This window comes from Xyrauchen texanus, chromosome 16, assembly GCF_025860055.1.
Source record: "Xyrauchen texanus isolate HMW12.3.18 chromosome 16, RBS_HiC_50CHRs, whole genome shotgun sequence".
Taxonomy (NCBI): domain Eukaryota; kingdom Metazoa; phylum Chordata; class Actinopteri; order Cypriniformes; family Catostomidae; genus Xyrauchen; species Xyrauchen texanus.
The window spans coordinates 42,816,473-42,833,970 of NC_068291.1; the positions used below are offsets into that span (position 1 = coordinate 42,816,473).

At 37.6% G+C, this 17,498-nt stretch overlaps 1 protein-coding gene across 1 annotated transcript; it reads left to right on the forward strand.

The window, feature by feature from the left end:
• The first annotated feature begins 4,971 nt into the window (after nucleotides 1–4,971).
• Nucleotides 4,972–17,130, forward strand: mcm8 (minichromosome maintenance 8 homologous recombination repair factor). The gene is made up of 18 exons (XM_052146156.1): nucleotides 4,972–5,167; nucleotides 5,270–5,353; nucleotides 5,536–5,618; nucleotides 5,715–5,864; nucleotides 6,016–6,119; nucleotides 6,243–6,441; nucleotides 8,208–8,293; nucleotides 8,478–8,626; nucleotides 9,242–9,440; nucleotides 9,727–9,757; nucleotides 9,873–10,013; nucleotides 11,700–11,841; nucleotides 11,922–12,117; nucleotides 13,149–13,368; nucleotides 15,837–16,046; nucleotides 16,371–16,447; nucleotides 16,701–16,890; nucleotides 16,968–17,130. Exons 1-18 carry the CDS (start codon nucleotides 4,972–4,974, stop codon nucleotides 17,058–17,060), a joined length of 2,550 nt encoding a protein of 849 aa, XP_052002116.1. The 3' UTR covers nucleotides 17,061–17,130.
• Nucleotides 17,131–17,498: the final 368 nt, after the last annotated feature.

Sequence of the window (17,498 nt, forward strand, 5' to 3'; positions counted from 1 at the left end):
TAAAAAGTAACGTTATTATATAATTTAATAAAGTTACATCTTAAGCGCAGGTCATTTAACTGTAGCTGCTTAACGACTAATAATACTTTACAAGTGACAGTAAAAAAAATAAAAACATAAAGTGGACAATCCTTCATGAAAAGCGGCGCGTCAGACTTCCGGAAGTGACATTATTTAGGCGCCAAACTTGAAGGCGGGTCTGACGTCACTGGCTGAGGAAGTAAACAGTGACGGTAAGTACTTCTGTCAAAAAGATCTATTCGTATAACATTATTTTATTATAAAACGCAATTGAGGGTTTTTTTTTCCAGTAAGAAGCAACATTTAAATAGAACAGACTTTGAAGATATATCAGATTAATTATGTTTTGGCTCATTCCAGAGGCCTGTATAATGAATTCATGAAGACTTAAAACAGTACAAGGGATAACTGTAAAATTATAAAGCAATTAAAGACATTTACACAACAAGAACACACAGGCTTATTCATTATATTTAAAGATTTTATATTCATTTGAATTGAAAACTTTATATATCATTCAAAACTTTTGCAAATATATATAGGCTGCTATTGCTTACAATACGAATAGAGACTATAAAGATGAATATTCTCCACAAGTTTATTTTCCTTTTTCAAAATCTACCAGTTAGTGTATCAAGAAGTGTTTTTAGACAGTGGAATAAGATATTTTGTAAATATATATTGTATTATAGGAAATCTAGAATTAGTCTTAAAATGCTTAATTTGTCAAAAAGGCTCGGAGGACTAGAATTCACAAATGTAATAAATTATTATAAAGTTGCTCAAATTCAATCTATATTGTTTGGGATGAACAAAGAATCTAAAGTGAAATGAGGAAGATAGAAATGTATCAAATGTGGGAATATATAAGTATATCCCTGTTCATACCCAAACAAAGCCACACATTTAAATCAATAGATAATATTTATTAATAGTAATTTTAAAATTTGGTTAGAAAAATTGTAAAATCAAGAATTAGATAATACTTTGAAGTTTTGGGCTGATAGAGGTCTGAAAGAGATAATTTCACTGATAAAGGAATGGACACCTTTTCAAACATAGCAATAAATATAAGATTCCAAATTCACATTTATTTAATTATTTACTGGTAAGAACATATTTATTAACAGAAGTCAAATTAAAAGAAATAAAACAGGATATGCATCCATTAATACATTATATAATCAATATGATTAAAATGTGCACTTGAAAGAGACATACAGGACACTCTGAATAAAATTATATGTAGGTGGGAGGATGAATTAAAATGAGAAATATCATATATTCCACACTGCTCAATCCAGTGTTTGGAGGGAATATACTTGGAAGATACAAATGTGTTTTTTTTTATAAAACCTGTTAATCAAAGTAAATACAACAGCTGGTGAAATGAAGTGATCAGACAAGTTAATTTAATATTTAACTGCACAATAGAAATACATCCAGAAAACATTATTTTGGGTAAAATGGCATTATCCTTAAGAAATAAAACTGAATAAAATGTATGTAGGGAAATCAGAATAGCATCTTTAAAACCAGAACCCCCATAATTTCACAGATGGAGAGTAACGATTTCGGAAATATACCAAATGGAGAAACTGACATATCAAATAAATGTTCCGCTTGTATTGATTATTGCTAATATTATTATAACTTCAAATAAAATACTATATGTTCATCTCGAGTCCATGAAAGAAAGAGGGGTTTGTGTGGCATTCACCCCTTTTCATAGCAATCTTGAGCTTTTAATATTTAAAAATTATAATTTTTTTGCAGGTATCATATTAATCAATCTTACTGGCAGTTTTATAGATAGCCTATTATATTTATATTTTCAAAGATATTTTTTGCTATGGCTAAAGTTGGTTAAAATACAAAGCAATTACTTTTTAAATAAAATACAACACGCTATCTGCTGAAAATCTACATTTAGTATATTTATCTCAAATACATAATTTATCATGAAGAGCCGATTTTGTGAGAGATGTCATTTTACTCACAGCCGATTGGTTCAGCATCTGTTAGTGATCTGCAATCCAGAATGAAACCTGTTACGGAGCAGGTTAGCTATGTAGCGCATGTTGCCATGGCGAGGAAAACCGCTAAAAGCCAGCCAACTTTCATGGTAAACCTGGGGTTAAGGCAAACTAAACTAAAACTTACCTGGCTAGCCACTGAAACCGACTTCATGGTACAGGTCACAGCACAGTTACCACATATTTAGATTTATTTTAGTCTCTGTATGTGAAATTATTAGAATAACACACATCAGATTAACTAGATAAATGTTACATGAGGAAATAGCTGCTTAGTAGTTATAAGTGACCTGATGATAAAGTAACATTTCTAACAACTGTCAGTCAAAATGCAGTTCTGTGTTTTTTCATTCAGTGTCTTATGTACACTCACCTAAAGGATTATTAGGAACACCTGTTCAATTTCTCATTAATGCAATTACCTAATCAACCAATCACATGGCAGTTGCTTCAATGCATTTAGGGGTGTGGTCCTGGTCAAGACAATCTCCTGAACTCCAAACTGAATGTCAGAATGGGAAAGAAAGGTGATTTAAGCAATTTTGAGCATGGCATGGTTGTTGGTGCCAGACGGGCCAGTCTGAGTATTTCACAATCTGCTCAGTTACTGGGATTTTCACGCACAACCATTTCTAGGGTTTACAAAGAATGGTGTGAAAAGGAAAAACATCCAGTATCGCGGCAGTCCTGTGGGCGACAATGCCTTGTTGATGCTAGAGGTCAGAGGAGAATGGGCCGACTGATTCAAGCTGATAGAAGAGCAACTTTGCCTGAAATAACCACTCGTAACAACCGAGGTATGCAGCAAAGCATTTGTGAAGCCACAACACGCACAACCTTGAGGCGGATGGGCTACAACAGCAGAAGACCCCACCGGGTACCACTCATCTCCACTACAAATTGGAAAAAGAGGCTACAATTTGCAAGAGAGCACCAAAATTGGACAGTTGAAGACTGGAAAAATGTTGCCTGGTCTGATGAGTCTCGATTTCTGTTGAGACATTCAGATGGTAGAGTCAGAATTTGGCGTAAACAGAATGAGAACATGGATCCATCATGCCTTGTTACCACTGTGCAGGCTGGTGGTGTAATGGTGTGGGGGATGTTTTCTTGGCACACTTTAGGCCCCTTAGTGCCAATTGGGCATCGTTTAAATGCCACGGCCTACCTGAGCATTGTTTCTGACCATGTCCATCCCTTTATGGCCACCATGTACCCATCCTCCGATGGCTACTTCCAGCAGGATAATGCACCATGTCACAAAGCTCGAATCATTTCAAATTGGTTTCTTGAACATGACAATGAGTTCACTGCACTAAAATGGCCCCCACAGTCACCAGATCTCAACCCAATAGAGCATCTTTGGGATGTGGTGGAACAGGAGCTTCGTGCCCTGGATGTGCATCCCACAAATCTCCATCAACTGCAAGATGCTATCCTATCAATATGGGCCAACATTTCTAAAGAATGCTTTCAGCACCTTGTTGAATCAATGCCACGTAGAATTAAGGCAGTTCTGAAGGCGAAAGGGGTCAAACACAGTATTAGTATGTGTTCCTAATAATCCTTTAGGTGAGTGTATGTGTGTGTGCATATATATATATATATATATATATATATATATATATATATATATATATATATATACACACACACTGTACACTGATTTGTCAACATTATGACCACCTGCCTAATATGCGGTTGGTCCTCCGAGTGCTGCCAAAATAGCAACGACCTGCCGAGGCATATACTCTACAAGATCCCTGAAGGTGTCCTGTGGTATCTGGCACCAAGACATTAGCAGCAGATCCTTCAAGTCCTGTAAGTTGCGAGGTGGAGCCACCATCGATCGGACTTGTTGGTCCAGCACACATTTGGAAGCCAAGGCAACACCTTGAACTCTTCATCATGTTCCTCAAACCATTCCCGAGCAATGTGTGCAGTGTGACAGGGCGCATTATCCTGCTGAAAGAGGCCACGGCCATCAGGGAATACCATTGCCAAGATGGGGTGTACCTGGTCTGCAACGATGTTTAGGTAGGTGGCACGTGTCAAATTGATGTCCACATAAATGGCCAGACCCAGGGTTTCCCAGCATAACTTTGCCCAGAGCAACACACTCCCTCCACCGGCTTGTCATCTTCCCACAGTGCATCCTGGTGCCATCACTTACTCAGGTAAGCGGCGCACATGTACATGGCCATCCACGTGATGTAAAAGAAAACGGGACTCATCGGACCAGAAGACCTTCTTCCACTGTTTCTAGGTCCAGTTCTGATGCTCACATGCCAATTTTAGGCACTTTCAATGGTGGACAGGGGTCATCATGGACACTCTGACCGGTCTGCGACTACACAGCCCCATATGCAGCAGAGTGCAATGCACTGCATGTTGTGACACATTCCTCCTGTAACAATCATTCAATTTTCTTGTGCCCTGAAGACCTCCTTTCGGTTCGGACCAGACGGGATAGCCTAAGTTGCCCTCTCGCATCGATGAGCCTTTGGTATTCAACACCATGTCGCCGGTTTGTGGTTTGTCCCTCCTGGGACCACTTACGGTACTCACTACTGTGGATCGGGAGCATCCTACAAACCTTGCCATTTCAGCGATGCTATAACTCTGTCGTCTGGCCATAACAATTTGGCTCTTGTCAAAGTCGATCAGGTCTTTACTCCTGCTCATTTCTCCTGCATTCAACATGTTGATTACAAGAACTGATTATTCGATTAATATCTAATCTACCCAGACCTTGACATGTGGCCTTGTTAGGAGATGATCAACGTTATTCGATTCACCATTAAGTGTTCATAATGTTTTGGCTCATCAGTGTGTGTGTATATATATATATATATATTTTTTTTTTAAGAAGTTGTAATTTTGCTTTCCAGTCTCAATAATCAGGAGATAAACGATGAGTAGTCAAGGTGCTTCTCGTGGGTCACGGAGGGGTGGAAGCAGCTCAGATGCTGGAGGAGGAAGAGGAGGGTGGAGAGGAGGAAGAGGATGGAGCTCAGGTGGATACAAACCCTGGAGAGGCCGTCCTTGGAACAGAGGAGGAGGAGGAGGAGGAGGAAGAGGAAACTGTTCCACCAATAGTTCACAACACGGTGAGTTTCTTGTCATTGTGTAGTTGTCACTTCTACTTACAGAAAACAACTGTAATTAATTTATGAATTTTGTCTTATTTAGTGTGTGTTTGTTTGCAATAGGGAGCAGAATTATTCCACAAGTCAGTCAAGCAACTCTTGATATCACTTGTCCATATAAAGGATGGAGACTCTATTTTTCTGAAGGTTTTATATTTTCTCATGTCACTAATGTTCAAACTAATATTCACTAATCTTGTATTTTATATTATAAATTCTGTATTATGTGTATAATACTGTACATTGTGTGTATTGTGAATTCTGTACCCTATATCTGTCACTACACCACGGTTTTACCAATTTGTAAACTGCTTTGGGTCTTTTTCCAGGTTTTGTTCAAAGTTCCCCATATGTTGAGAAGATAAAGGCATTTGAACAGTACTTCACTTCACAAATAGATCTTTATGATAAGGTACCAAAAACAGAATTCATAGCATAGTTTTCCTTATTTTCTGTGTTGTTCTTTGAAAAACAAATTATTATTATTTTTTTGCATTCATTCTCTCAGGATGAGATTGAAAGGAAAGGCAGTATTTTGGTGGACTACAAAGACCTTCTCTCCAAAAAACAGATTTCACATACTTTACCTGGTCTTGCTAAGGATCTGAAAGAGATGCCTGAGAAGATACTGGACTGCTTGGGTTTAGCAATTCATCAGGTGATTTTTTTTTTTGTGTTGTGTAATTACATAAATGCATGTTTGTCACTTATTGTTTTCATTATAGAATATTAAGTAAACCGTTTGGTTGTTTTTCTGTGATTTATTTCAGCTGTTGATCGAGTAGAACTAATCAGATTTGTCTCTTCAGGTGTTGACTGTGGATCTTGAGAGACATGCAGCTGAACTTCAGGGACAGGAAGAGCTTCCTTCAGGGGTACGACCCATAATTAACATACCTCATATCAGCGCCAGGTGAGATTATTTATCTGCCTTTATGAAAGCAACTCAAACATCCCATAGGGAATGTTTTTGCCACAGCTTTTTCCCCACTTTGAATAAGATGACTTTTATAGTCCTGTTGTTTTTTTCTTTTAGGGTGTATAACTATGAGTCACTGACTCCTTTGAAAAGTCTGAGAGCAAATTTATACGGCAAGTTTGTTGCGATCAGAGGTACTGTGGTAAGAGTGAGTAACATTAAACCGCTCTGCAGTAAACTGGCTTTCATCTGTAACAGTTGTGGAGATACACAAAGCATTACGCTGCCTGATGGGAAATACACTACACCCAATAAGGTACAACATACTAACAGCTACAAGCAACAATCTATGCAGCTACTGGCAACAGTACTACATGTGTAACTTTCCCAGTTAAGTTTTATTTAGTTTCATTTCATTTTGGTTAGCTCTGATTCATTTAGTTTAGTTTAGTTTTTTTTTTTTTTTTTAGAATGTTTAGTGTTTCATTTTTGTTTAGCTATGCTTAGTGCGGCTTTAGTTTCATGCAGTTTTGTTTAATTGTTTAGTTTAGTAGTTCTGTTTAGCTCTGGTTAGTCTAGTTTAATTTAGTCTAGTCTAGTTTTGTTTTGTTTCATTTAGATTGTTTCGTTTAGTAGTTCTGTTTAGCTCTGGTCCGTCTAGTGTAGTTTAGTTTAATTTAGTCTAGTCTAGTTTTGTTTTGTTTCATTTAGATTGTTTCGTTTAGTAGATCTGTTTAGCTCTGGTCCGTCTAGTGTAGTTTAGTTTAATTTAGTCTAGTCTAGTTTTGTTTTGTTTCATTTAGATTGTTTCGTTTAGTAGTTCTGTTTAGCTCTGGTCCGTCTAGTGTAGTTTAGTTTAATTTAGTCTAGTTTTGTTTTGTTTCATTTAGATTGTTTAGTTTAGTAGATCTGTTTGGCTCTGGTTTAGTTTAGTTAGCTCTGTTTAGCTCTGGTCCGTCTAGTGTAGTTTAGTTTAATTTAGTCTAGTCTAGTTTTGTTTTGTTTCATTTAGATTGTTTAGCTTAGTAGATCTGTTTAGCTCTGGTCAGTCTAGTTTAGTCTAGTTTAATCTAGTCTAGTTTTGTTTTGTTTCATTTAGATTGTTTTGCAGTTCTGTTCAGCTCTGGTCTGTCTAGTTTAGTCTAGTTTAATTTGTTTAGTCTAGTTTTGTTTTGTTTCATTTAGCTTGTTTAGTAGATATGTTTAGCTCTGGTCAGTCTAGTTTAGTCTAGTTTAATTTGTTTAGTCTAGTTTTGTTTTGTTTCATTTAGATTGACCAGAGCTAAACAGTCTAGTTTCATTTAGTCTAGTCTAGTTTTGTTTCATTTAGATTGTTTAGCTCTGGTCAGTCTAGTTTAGTCTAGTTTAATTTGTTTAGTCTAGTTTTGTTTTGTTTCATTTAGCTTGTTTAGCTGTGGTCAGTCTAGTTTAGTCTAGTTTCATTTAGTCTAGTCTAGTTTTGTTTTGTTTCATTTAGATTGTTTAGTAGATATGTTTAGCTCTGGTCAGTCTAGTTTAGTCTAGTTTAATTTAGTCTAGTCTAGTTTTGTTTTGTTTCATTTAGATTTAGTTTAGTAGTTCTGTTTAGCTTTGGTCAGTCTAGTTTTGTTTCATTTAGTCTAGTCTAGTTTTGTTTTGTTTCATATTTAGATTGTTTAGTTCAGTATAATTTAGTTTAGTTCGGCTTAGTATCGCTTAGTCCCATTAAGTTCCGTTTAGTGTAGTCTAGTTTTGTTTCATTTAGATCATTTAGTACTGTTTAGTTTAGTCTAGATTTGTTTCATTTCGATCATTTAATTTAGTTCCGTTAATTTAGTTTTGTTCTATTCAGTTTAGTTTAGTTGCGTTCCTTTTATTTTAGTTTAGTTTGATTATTGATATTATAACCATATAAAAGTTAACAATGAAACAACATTTTATTTCACCAGATATACAGTGCATATTACAGACAGAAAGATGACTTTGTAAACAATACACGATAATAAACAATTAATATAATGAACAGACATGATACATGGAATGTAACAACAGTTTGCTGTGTTACGTGACAACTAACATCTAATGTATTGATTTATTGACCAGTGTTTACAACATGAATGCCGTGGTCGGGCGTTCACTCCAAACAGAAGTTCACCTCTGACACTCACTGTTGACTGGCAGATGATAAAGTATGACATTATTCTAAATTATATATATGTAGAACAACTTGTCAAAATATTTTACCTGTATTTTTATTATATATATATATATATATATATATAAGCTGTCATTCTACAGTGACTTACATTTTTGTCCCAACATATAGATTTTAGAGAATGTAAGTTTTATTATTGATTTGAGTTGTTTTAACAGGGTTCAGGATCTGATATCTGACGATCAGCACGAGTCGGGTCGAATCCCACGCACTATTGAATGTGAGCTCACGCAGGATCTGGTGGACAGCTGTGTACCTGGAGACATAGTTACCATCACAGGAGTCATTAAAGTGTCCAGTGAAGAAGGTACGAGACAGTGTCAAAGCAAAGCAAAGTTCTTTAGAAGCTTACTTGATACATGAGGTCATTAAAGTATTCACTAAAATAATGTCATTGACTAAGGGACACATGGTTCTTCTCAGTTTGTTTAGTGTGAGTGCCTAAACAAAGTGTCTGTCATATAGTCCAGTTATGGTCAGCTGGTGCTATTTTTACTGCTGGCCTGTAGCTGATGTAATTGCCCTATAGAAACAGGACAGCCTTGGGTGGATTTCTGTCCAAATATGACCCCCTGAAAGGCTTAAGAGACAAAGAAATTCTGGTTAGAGCAGTCTGACTGCGAAGTAAAATACTGCATCTGAAGAAGCACATATATATATATATATAATATGAAGAAAAAAAGTGTTCAGATTTTCAAAGAGCACACAGACATTAACAATGTATTTACATTGGAATCACTGCACACCATGCATCACACACGTATACTCTAATTAATACACAGTTAATAATCAATACATAGATTATTAATAAATCATTTAACATTAAGTCAATCAAATTTGCCTAAACGCTTTACCATAATGCTTCTGCCTGTAGAGTTTCTACAAAGTAAATAATGAAGATGATTTGTGTTTCTTTCTTCAGGAAATGGCAGATATAAGAAGGACAAGTGTATGTTCCTGTTGTACATTCAGGCGAATTCTGTCAGTAACTCAAAGGGTCAGAAGAGCAAAGCCGCCTCAGAATCAGAAGGCCAGGGACCTTCTGTGGAGTTCTCCATCAAAGATCTCTACGCCATCCAGGAGATCCAAGCTCAAGAGGACCTCTTCAAACTAATAGTAAAGTGAGGAACTTAAAGGCTTTACACTGCACCGTGTTTAATAGCACACTTACATTAGAGCCTAACATAAATCAACATGCAGCATAAATGGATATTTAGGTGTTTCTTCAACTTCAGGCACTTCCATGTCTCAGGGGATGTTTTGTTGTTATATGAAGGTCTCATTAAAACTGAATTGGAAACATATCTGGGCCATTATCATTTATTTTTGGTACTTTTCAAATGCTTATGTATTGCTTTTACTGTTATAACCAGAGTGTCTAATGCGACTGTGTCATATTAATTGCAGCTCTCTTTGTCCATCGATTTATGGCCATTTGGTGAGTTTTTAAACATTATTTACTCATGGTGAAAAAACCTTCTTTAACATGATCATCTCTGCTCTAATATGGTGCGAAAACCTTTATTTAATACTATTGTGTGTTTTCTAATTAGCTTGTTAAAGCAGGATTGGCACTGGCTTTGTTTGGAGGATCTCAGAAGTATGTTGATGATAAGAATCGTATCCCAATAAGAGGAGACCCTCATATGCTTATTGTCGGAGACCCTGGACTTGGCAAAAGTCAGATGCTACAGGTACATATGAGCCTCTCTGATGCATTTTCGTCTTATTCATTAGTTGTTAATACACTTTAAACCATAATAAGTGGACTTTACTCAATCGAATTGAGTAACGGTGTATTAAACTTCGCTTAACTTGGTGTGCATATAGAATGAACTTAACTATTTAAGTTAAGGTAACGCAAGCCAATATAACTCAGATTTGCCAAATAAATGTTGTTGTTTCTACTTAATAATTTTTGTTGAATTTACTCAAATTTAGATCATACAATAACTCCGATTATAACTGACTCTAGCCTCACTTTTTTGTAATTAACATATAAAATATTAAGTCTGTAGATTTTTATGATAAATAAGTTAATTGAACATAGATATTTGAGTTATGAGCTCAACTTGACATTTCAAGTAATGTTTTATTGTTGACAACATTAGGGTTTACAGTGCAACCCTCTACGATCATGTTGGAGAAAGAATCATCATTGGCTTGTAAATGTTTGTTTTTACTTGCCAGATATTTGACGACGTGTAAGCATATATGTAACTAACAAATATATTAAGCACACTGAGAGAGGGGGCTTCTTCATATATATTCATGCAATATAGTTTATTGTAATTATTTTTTTTTTTTTTGATTTTGCTTTATGATTTTAATCACATTTTAAAATGAAAAAATGTACAAATTTCACATTCTGTAATTTTATATGATGTCATGAAATCGCATTTTTAATAATGATACAAGCTGTTGTCACTGTTTGAAATTTCGTACACATTTTTAACAAAACAATTCACAAGGTAGGAACCTAATAATCAAAATTAGGGGTCACGATTGTGAAATCAGGCTGACAATAAATTGTCAAACAAATAATTGCGATTATGGCGATTGATTGCCTGTTTTAGGTGTTTCACAAATATGCCGATTAATTACCATACAAACTCACTATGTGTGCTTCATGCACATGTATGCTAGGGGCTGTAGCCTTTAGCCTCCTTGTTAGCGCACCCGCCTCCCATGCCGGTTCGAGTCCCGTTCGGAGCGGGGCGAGCAGGGCCGGTTACACACTCAACAAAGTCATTTATAAAAATTTTGCTTGGGTCATATAATAAAATAAAGATATATGATTTCCTTTTCAGGCTTCAAAAATTTATGAATGACAGTAAAATAATAATCAAAATATGTCTAAATAACTAAAATATATCTCTATTATTTGTCCGATTTACTTTTGATCCATTGGACTTTTTCAATGTTTTGTTTTCTTTTGCTTCTTTTGTAACCCAGCCAACCTGTGTAGCTATTATATTATATTATATTTTATTATATTATGAAAAATAGTAAAATATTCTGCCTTAAATTCTTCACTTTCACACATTATTTTAAGGCTCTCTGATTAACTCACAAGCCCTTATTTCTCATGAAGGAAGACTTTGAGATTGTGTTTCTTGCATTTGATCATCTCCACAGAAATAGAGCAGTGCATCTCCTCTGTCTCATTATATGCCATTACATGGCCGTTAAGTGAAACTGGAGTGCTTTGTGTTCACAAAATTAATAAATACTTGCCAGTGGCTAATAACAGATGTTTTTGGTCGCATAATGCAAAATTGACTTGCATATATGAGTGATTTGCAGTGTAGAAGAAGTTTTACATAAATGCTGTACAGTAAATTCATCTGTGCTGTTGTTTGGTGCTTGCGTGTGTCCAGGCCGTGTGTAACGTGGCCCCGCGGGGTGTGTATGTTTGCGGCAACACTACCACCACTTCAGGGCTGACTGTCTCACTGTCCCGGGAGAGCGGATCAGGAGACTATGCTCTTGAAGCTGGAGCTCTGGTGTTAGGAGATCAAGGTAAATTTAAACTGTGGTTTATAAGCATCTAATTCAGTGCTGGATACAAACACAGAATCGATTTATCTCTGTCTTTTCAGGTATTTGTTGCATTGATGAGTTTGATAAGATGGGCAGTCAGCATCAGGCTTTACTGGAGGCTATGGAGCAGCAGAGCATCAGTCTGGCTAAAGCTGGGATTGTCTGCACACTTCCCGCTCGAACCTCCATCATCGCAGCAGCCAATCCAGCCGGAGGACATTATAATAAAGCCAAGACTGTCTCTGAGAACCTGAAGTGAGTATATTTCTATGCTATAAAGTCTTTGTTGACCATTTATTCTAGAGTTTATTGGATGTAAAATAAGTACCAAGCCTGAATGATGGTTAAGTCACTGAAACGCACATCCCCGAGTGGCCTATTGATTATATAAAATGTCAGTAGCAACAAAAAAAAGCATCATTGTTCAAAAGATAATGATGTTAAATACATTTTAATCACACAAAAGAGCTGTTCAGGTTGTAGTCCAAAAGCCTGGAAGACAATTAGCATTTTCAAGCTATGGGTTCCCTCTGGATTGGAATTTCCTATGGGGTTTTATAATGGCAGTTTTATTAAGGCATGCGGTTAAAATTACTAGAAGAGACTTTCACGTTTTGTTCTAAAAGATAAATTACACACAGTCATACCTCAAATGTTAATTTTGAAGCTGCTGTATTTTTAAAAACACATGTTGCCGATTCAGGACTACAACTTCCATCAGCATGTGAGCTAAGTGCATTAGGAAATAGATGACTGTTGTAGTCCTTATATAGCGGCGGGATAGCGACATGCATTTTTAAAAGTCATAACTGCTTCAAAATCCACAATTGAGGTTCTAGAAAAAACGTGAAAGCCTCTTCGAGTAATTTTCACCACAATGTCTTATTTTACTTGTAAATTGAAATTTCCTATTCAAAAGACCCATAGGGAGTTCCTGAGGTATCCCATGGCGAATTAGTGAATTTTGAAGCTGCCGTGTTTTTTCATTTTAATTATGCAATTCTTTACATCTTATAAATTCACGTTGGAGGTATGAAAGTGTGTAATTTATGTTGTAGGACAAAACATCCACGTATCGTCAAGTAATGTTTACCACAGACCTTATTTTACTAATAAGTTAAAAAACCGCATTATAAAAACCCACAGGAAAATCCAGAGGGAACCCATGGCGAATTCTCTTCTGGGTTTGTGCACTACGACCTGAACAGCTCTGTAGGATTATAACCTTTTCCTAAATAACACTGTCCACTTCCTGTAATATGAAAATATTGCCTGTATCATTCTAGAATGGGAAGTGCGCTGCTGTCCAGGTTTGATCTGGTCTTTATCTTGTTGGACACGCCGAATGAAGATCACGATCACCTGCTCTCTGAGCACGTGATGGCGATGCGTGCAGGAAAGAATGGCACAATTAGCGGCGCTGCAGTCACACGCTACAGCACGCAAGAGTCCAACATCTCCATTCTGGAGGTCTCGTCAGAGAAACCCCTCGCTGACAGACTCAAAGTATGTTGTCCTTAAAGGAATATTCTGGGTTCAATACAAATCAACACAAAAATGTGTTTCATCTTGCCCCTCCTTTTCTTAAAAAATCTAAAATTGAGGTGACAGTAGGACACAAGGGAAGTGAATGGGGGCTATTTTTGGAGTGTTTAAAGACAGAAATGTAAAGCTTATGATTATATAAAAGGACGATTTTTTTAAAGGACGTTAAAGTCAAATAAATGTTTGTGGTAATCAACGTTATGATGCAAATGCTGTCGTTTGAGCTTAACTTGTATTGAACCCAGTGACTTCTCTGCAGTTTGTTTGTACATGGTATGTACTTTTTATTTTTTTTTTATAGTATTTTTTTTTTTTTATTGCAATTTAGAAATGTGTTCTTCTAATTGCATCAGTTTTGTTACTCAAATTTAATTAATTTTAATTAGGGATGCACCGATACCGATTTTAACCAAAAAAAAAACCATAGACCGATATCGATGCTGTAATTATGAGGGTCTGGCGAGTGGGATTTGGATAAATGAAAATCAAAAACCATAAAGGTCAAAATACAACGAGAGCTGAGCTAAGAAAACAAAAACTAAGAAAAACAAACAAGAACTCTCCAAACTACAAAGACATCAAATAATGCAAGATAAACCACAGGGAAAACATAAGGACTATATATACACATGCAAGAACTAACAAGAGTAACAAGACACAGCTGGAATGAATCAAAGGGAACACAGAGAACAGAGGCACAACAAAAACCAAACTTCAAAATAAAAGTCTTAAAACTCCTAGCAACCACCAAAGAGAATTTTCCAAATATTACAGAGACCCCCATCTAAGGAGTGGCTCTTGAAGCTCCTTAACATATAAAAAACAAAAATAGTTACTGGGAGGAGCAAGAGGCAGAAGCCCAGGGGGAGGAGCTGCTGGAGGCGGAGGCCCAGGCCCAGGGGGAGGAGCCGCAGGAGGCGGAGGCCCAGGGGGAGGAGCCGCAGGAGGCGGAGGCCCAGGGGGTGGAGCTGAAGGAGTCTCAAGGAATGGAGTCCCAGAGGGTGGAGACGTAAGAGGCAGAGCCACAGGAGGCCCAGGAGGAGGAGGCGCAGGAGGCGGAAGCTTAGAGGTCGGATCTGATGGAGGAAAAGGCTCCTGGGGCCAAGCCACAGGAAGCGGAGCATAGGAGATGGAGCTACAGGAGACAAGGGCTCAGGTTATGGCATCTGGGGATTCAGAGGGCTCAGTAGTCAAGTCAACATGAGACTCAAAGGGTTCAGAGAAGCTAGGGGCTCAGAGGACAAGGCACTCGGTGGGACTCAAAGAGCAAGGCACTCAGGGACTCTGAGAGCTCAGAGGCCAGGGAAGCTGAGGATTCGAGGGGTGGAGCCATGGAAGACTCGGAGGGCAGAGCTGCTGGTGAGGGGTCAGCAAGCTGGGCGGCGTTCGCTGAGCAGGTGTCATACTGGCTGTAGGCAGCTGCTGGGCACTAAACGGACTGATAGCTTGTGTCTGACCGGTGCTGGCCACTGGACTGAGCAACAGACTGGTCGATGGCTGCTGGGGACTGGACAGGATTGTCAACGGTCTCGGGGAACTGGACAGTCTCGTCGACAGCCTCAGGGAACTGGAAAGGCTCGTTGACCGTGGCAGGCATGGGTGCCGGCTCGTTGACCGTGGCAGGAGAGGGTGCAGGCCATGACAGGGGACACAGATGGGATGGCTGCCTCCGAGGGAGGGATGACATCCTAATCCTCCACTCCTACAGAAAATGGCAAATCACTGAGCAAGAGGGCGTAGTTAATGTATTGATCCATTGTGTGAGTCCAAGGAACTCCACTACAGGGCAGCATGGAGTACACAGACTCATTTACTCCTGCATGAAAAAAGTCCTTAAGTGCCACATCATTAAAATCTACCTTGCAGGACAAGGTGCAGAAGTCCTTCACAATATCCTCAAGTGGAAGCAAGGCGCTCGGGGGGGGGGTCTTTGAGAGCAAGGCACTCAGGGATTCAGAGAGCTCAGAGGCCAGGGAAGCTGAGGATTCAAGAGGTGGAACCATGGAAGACTCAGAGGGCAGAGCCACTGGACAGGGGTGGCATCCGCTGGACAGGTGTCCTACATGCTCTTCATCAGACATCTGATTGTAGTTCGAAACGTCACGTTTATTTCTGTGGTGAGCTCATTAAAGTTTTTGGGAGCAACAGTGTGCTGATTTTCCTGAGGTTTCACTCATCATGTTGCCTATAGGAAAGTGCCACTTTCACAAATGTCGGTTTCTCCGCATTAACGTGAGAACGAGAAAGAATAAAAAATAAATATGACATGATTGCAATCCCTTCTCCATATTGTGGCTATTATTTTTTCTGGATTGTCCATTTGAATTCACAGCGTTTGTACAGAGTGCGCTCTAGATACTTTGGTGCATTCCTAGTTTTAATGATAACAATGACTAGATGTTTCAATTGTAATGCATTGTCATCCATAGCTTGTTCCTGGAGAGAATTTTGACCCCATTCCTCATCAACTCCTGCGGAAGTACGTTGGTTACGCCCGGCACTATGTCCACCCGAGTCTCTCTGCCGAGGCGGCGCAGGTTCTGCAGGACTTTTATCTGGAACTGCGCAAACAGAACCAGACTGCCGACAGCACGCCAATCACCACCCGGCAACTGGAGTCCCTCATCAGACTCACTGAGGTGCAAATGACCACAGAATGACCTTAATATAAAGTCATTGCTTTATTAATCATTACAGTTTCTTGTGTTGACCGATTTCCTATTTTTAAAAGTAGCTAATTGGCCTTTTTTCCATTGTTTGCTACTTGATATTGCTAGTCAGTGTTATTGTGTGTATATCTGCTAATGATTTATTTTGTCAATTTTTAGGAGGACACTAGCATATATAAGGTTTAAGGCTATCTGACACATACTAAATGCCACAATTTGATTAAATGGGGGTTTGAATATTTAAACTAGGTGTCTGGACAACATTTTAAAGTTGATTTTTTTTCCTGTTTGAAGGCAAGAGCTCGTGTGGAGCTGAGAGAGAAAGCTACACAGAGTGATGCAGAAGATGTTGTGGAAATCATGAAACACAGGTGTCTCAAACTGAATTCTAACTTTAACTTTGTAATGATGTCTGTTTGATATTGATGTTATGTGTGAATTCACATTAAATTTAGACTTGTGTAAGCCTTCTGAATCAAAGGGACATTCTGTATTTCCACTTGCATCCTCAATTGAAATTTCTCAATAACATTGTTTTTTATTTGTTTCACTGATTAAGAATGCATTGAGTTACATAGGAACAAAAATACTGTGCATCATCCTAAATGTTCTTTGGTGTTTTAGTTTAACTGACACCTACTCTGATGAGTTTGGCCATCTGGATTTTGACCGATCTCAACTCGGCTCTGGGATGAGCAACCGCTCGAAAGTCAAGAAATTTGTTGCAGCGTTAAACAAACACGCCGAGCGCACACACAAAACCATGTTTGAGGTCCAGGAGCTTCGCCAACTCGCCAAAGATCTGCAAATACAGGTGAACAAAATCTTTTAGTGTACCTAATGTATATTCATATACCAAGTTTTTATGTATTTCTCACATTGTGTTCTCAGGTTGTTGATTTCGAAGGCTTCATCAGTGCACTCAACGAACAAGGTTACCTTCTGAAGAAAGGACACAGGATTTATCAACTTCAAACTATCTGAATGAACAATATGTTAAAATGTATTTATTCTAGTTTGGTGTTGTATTAAATTTACTGTGTTGTTTTTTTAACCTGGCAAAACATGATATATATGTTAATATGTCCTTGTATTGTTGTGAAGTACTGTGTTGTTTCTGTAATATTTGGAAAGTTCTGTATTATTATTGTACATTGTTTACATGTTCATAAATATCAACCTATGTACCTGTTAATGAAAAGTGTTTTGGCTGATAACACTATGCATTAAGCCATCAAACATTGACCACATGTATGAACGTAAAATCTGAAGGGTTCAATTGTGTTATATTGTATTTAAAATAATAATAATAATAATATATATATATATATATATATATATATATATATATATATATATATATATATATATATATATATATTGAATAGTGGGTTGTAGATGGTGTTAGCTAAGTTATCCTCG

Coding starts and splice junctions, on each gene's coding strand:
- mcm8 (XM_052146156.1), top strand. CDS start 4,972: ATGAGTAGTCAAGGTGCTTCTCGTGGGTCACGGAGGGGTGGAAGCAGC. Junction 6,120..6,242: donor ATACCTCATATCAGCGCCAG/GTGAGATTATTT, acceptor TTTTTCTTTTAG/GGTGTATAACTATGAGTCAC. Junction 16,891..16,967: donor CCAAAGATCTGCAAATACAG/GTGAACAAAATC, acceptor TTGTGTTCTCAG/GTTGTTGATTTCGAAGGCTT.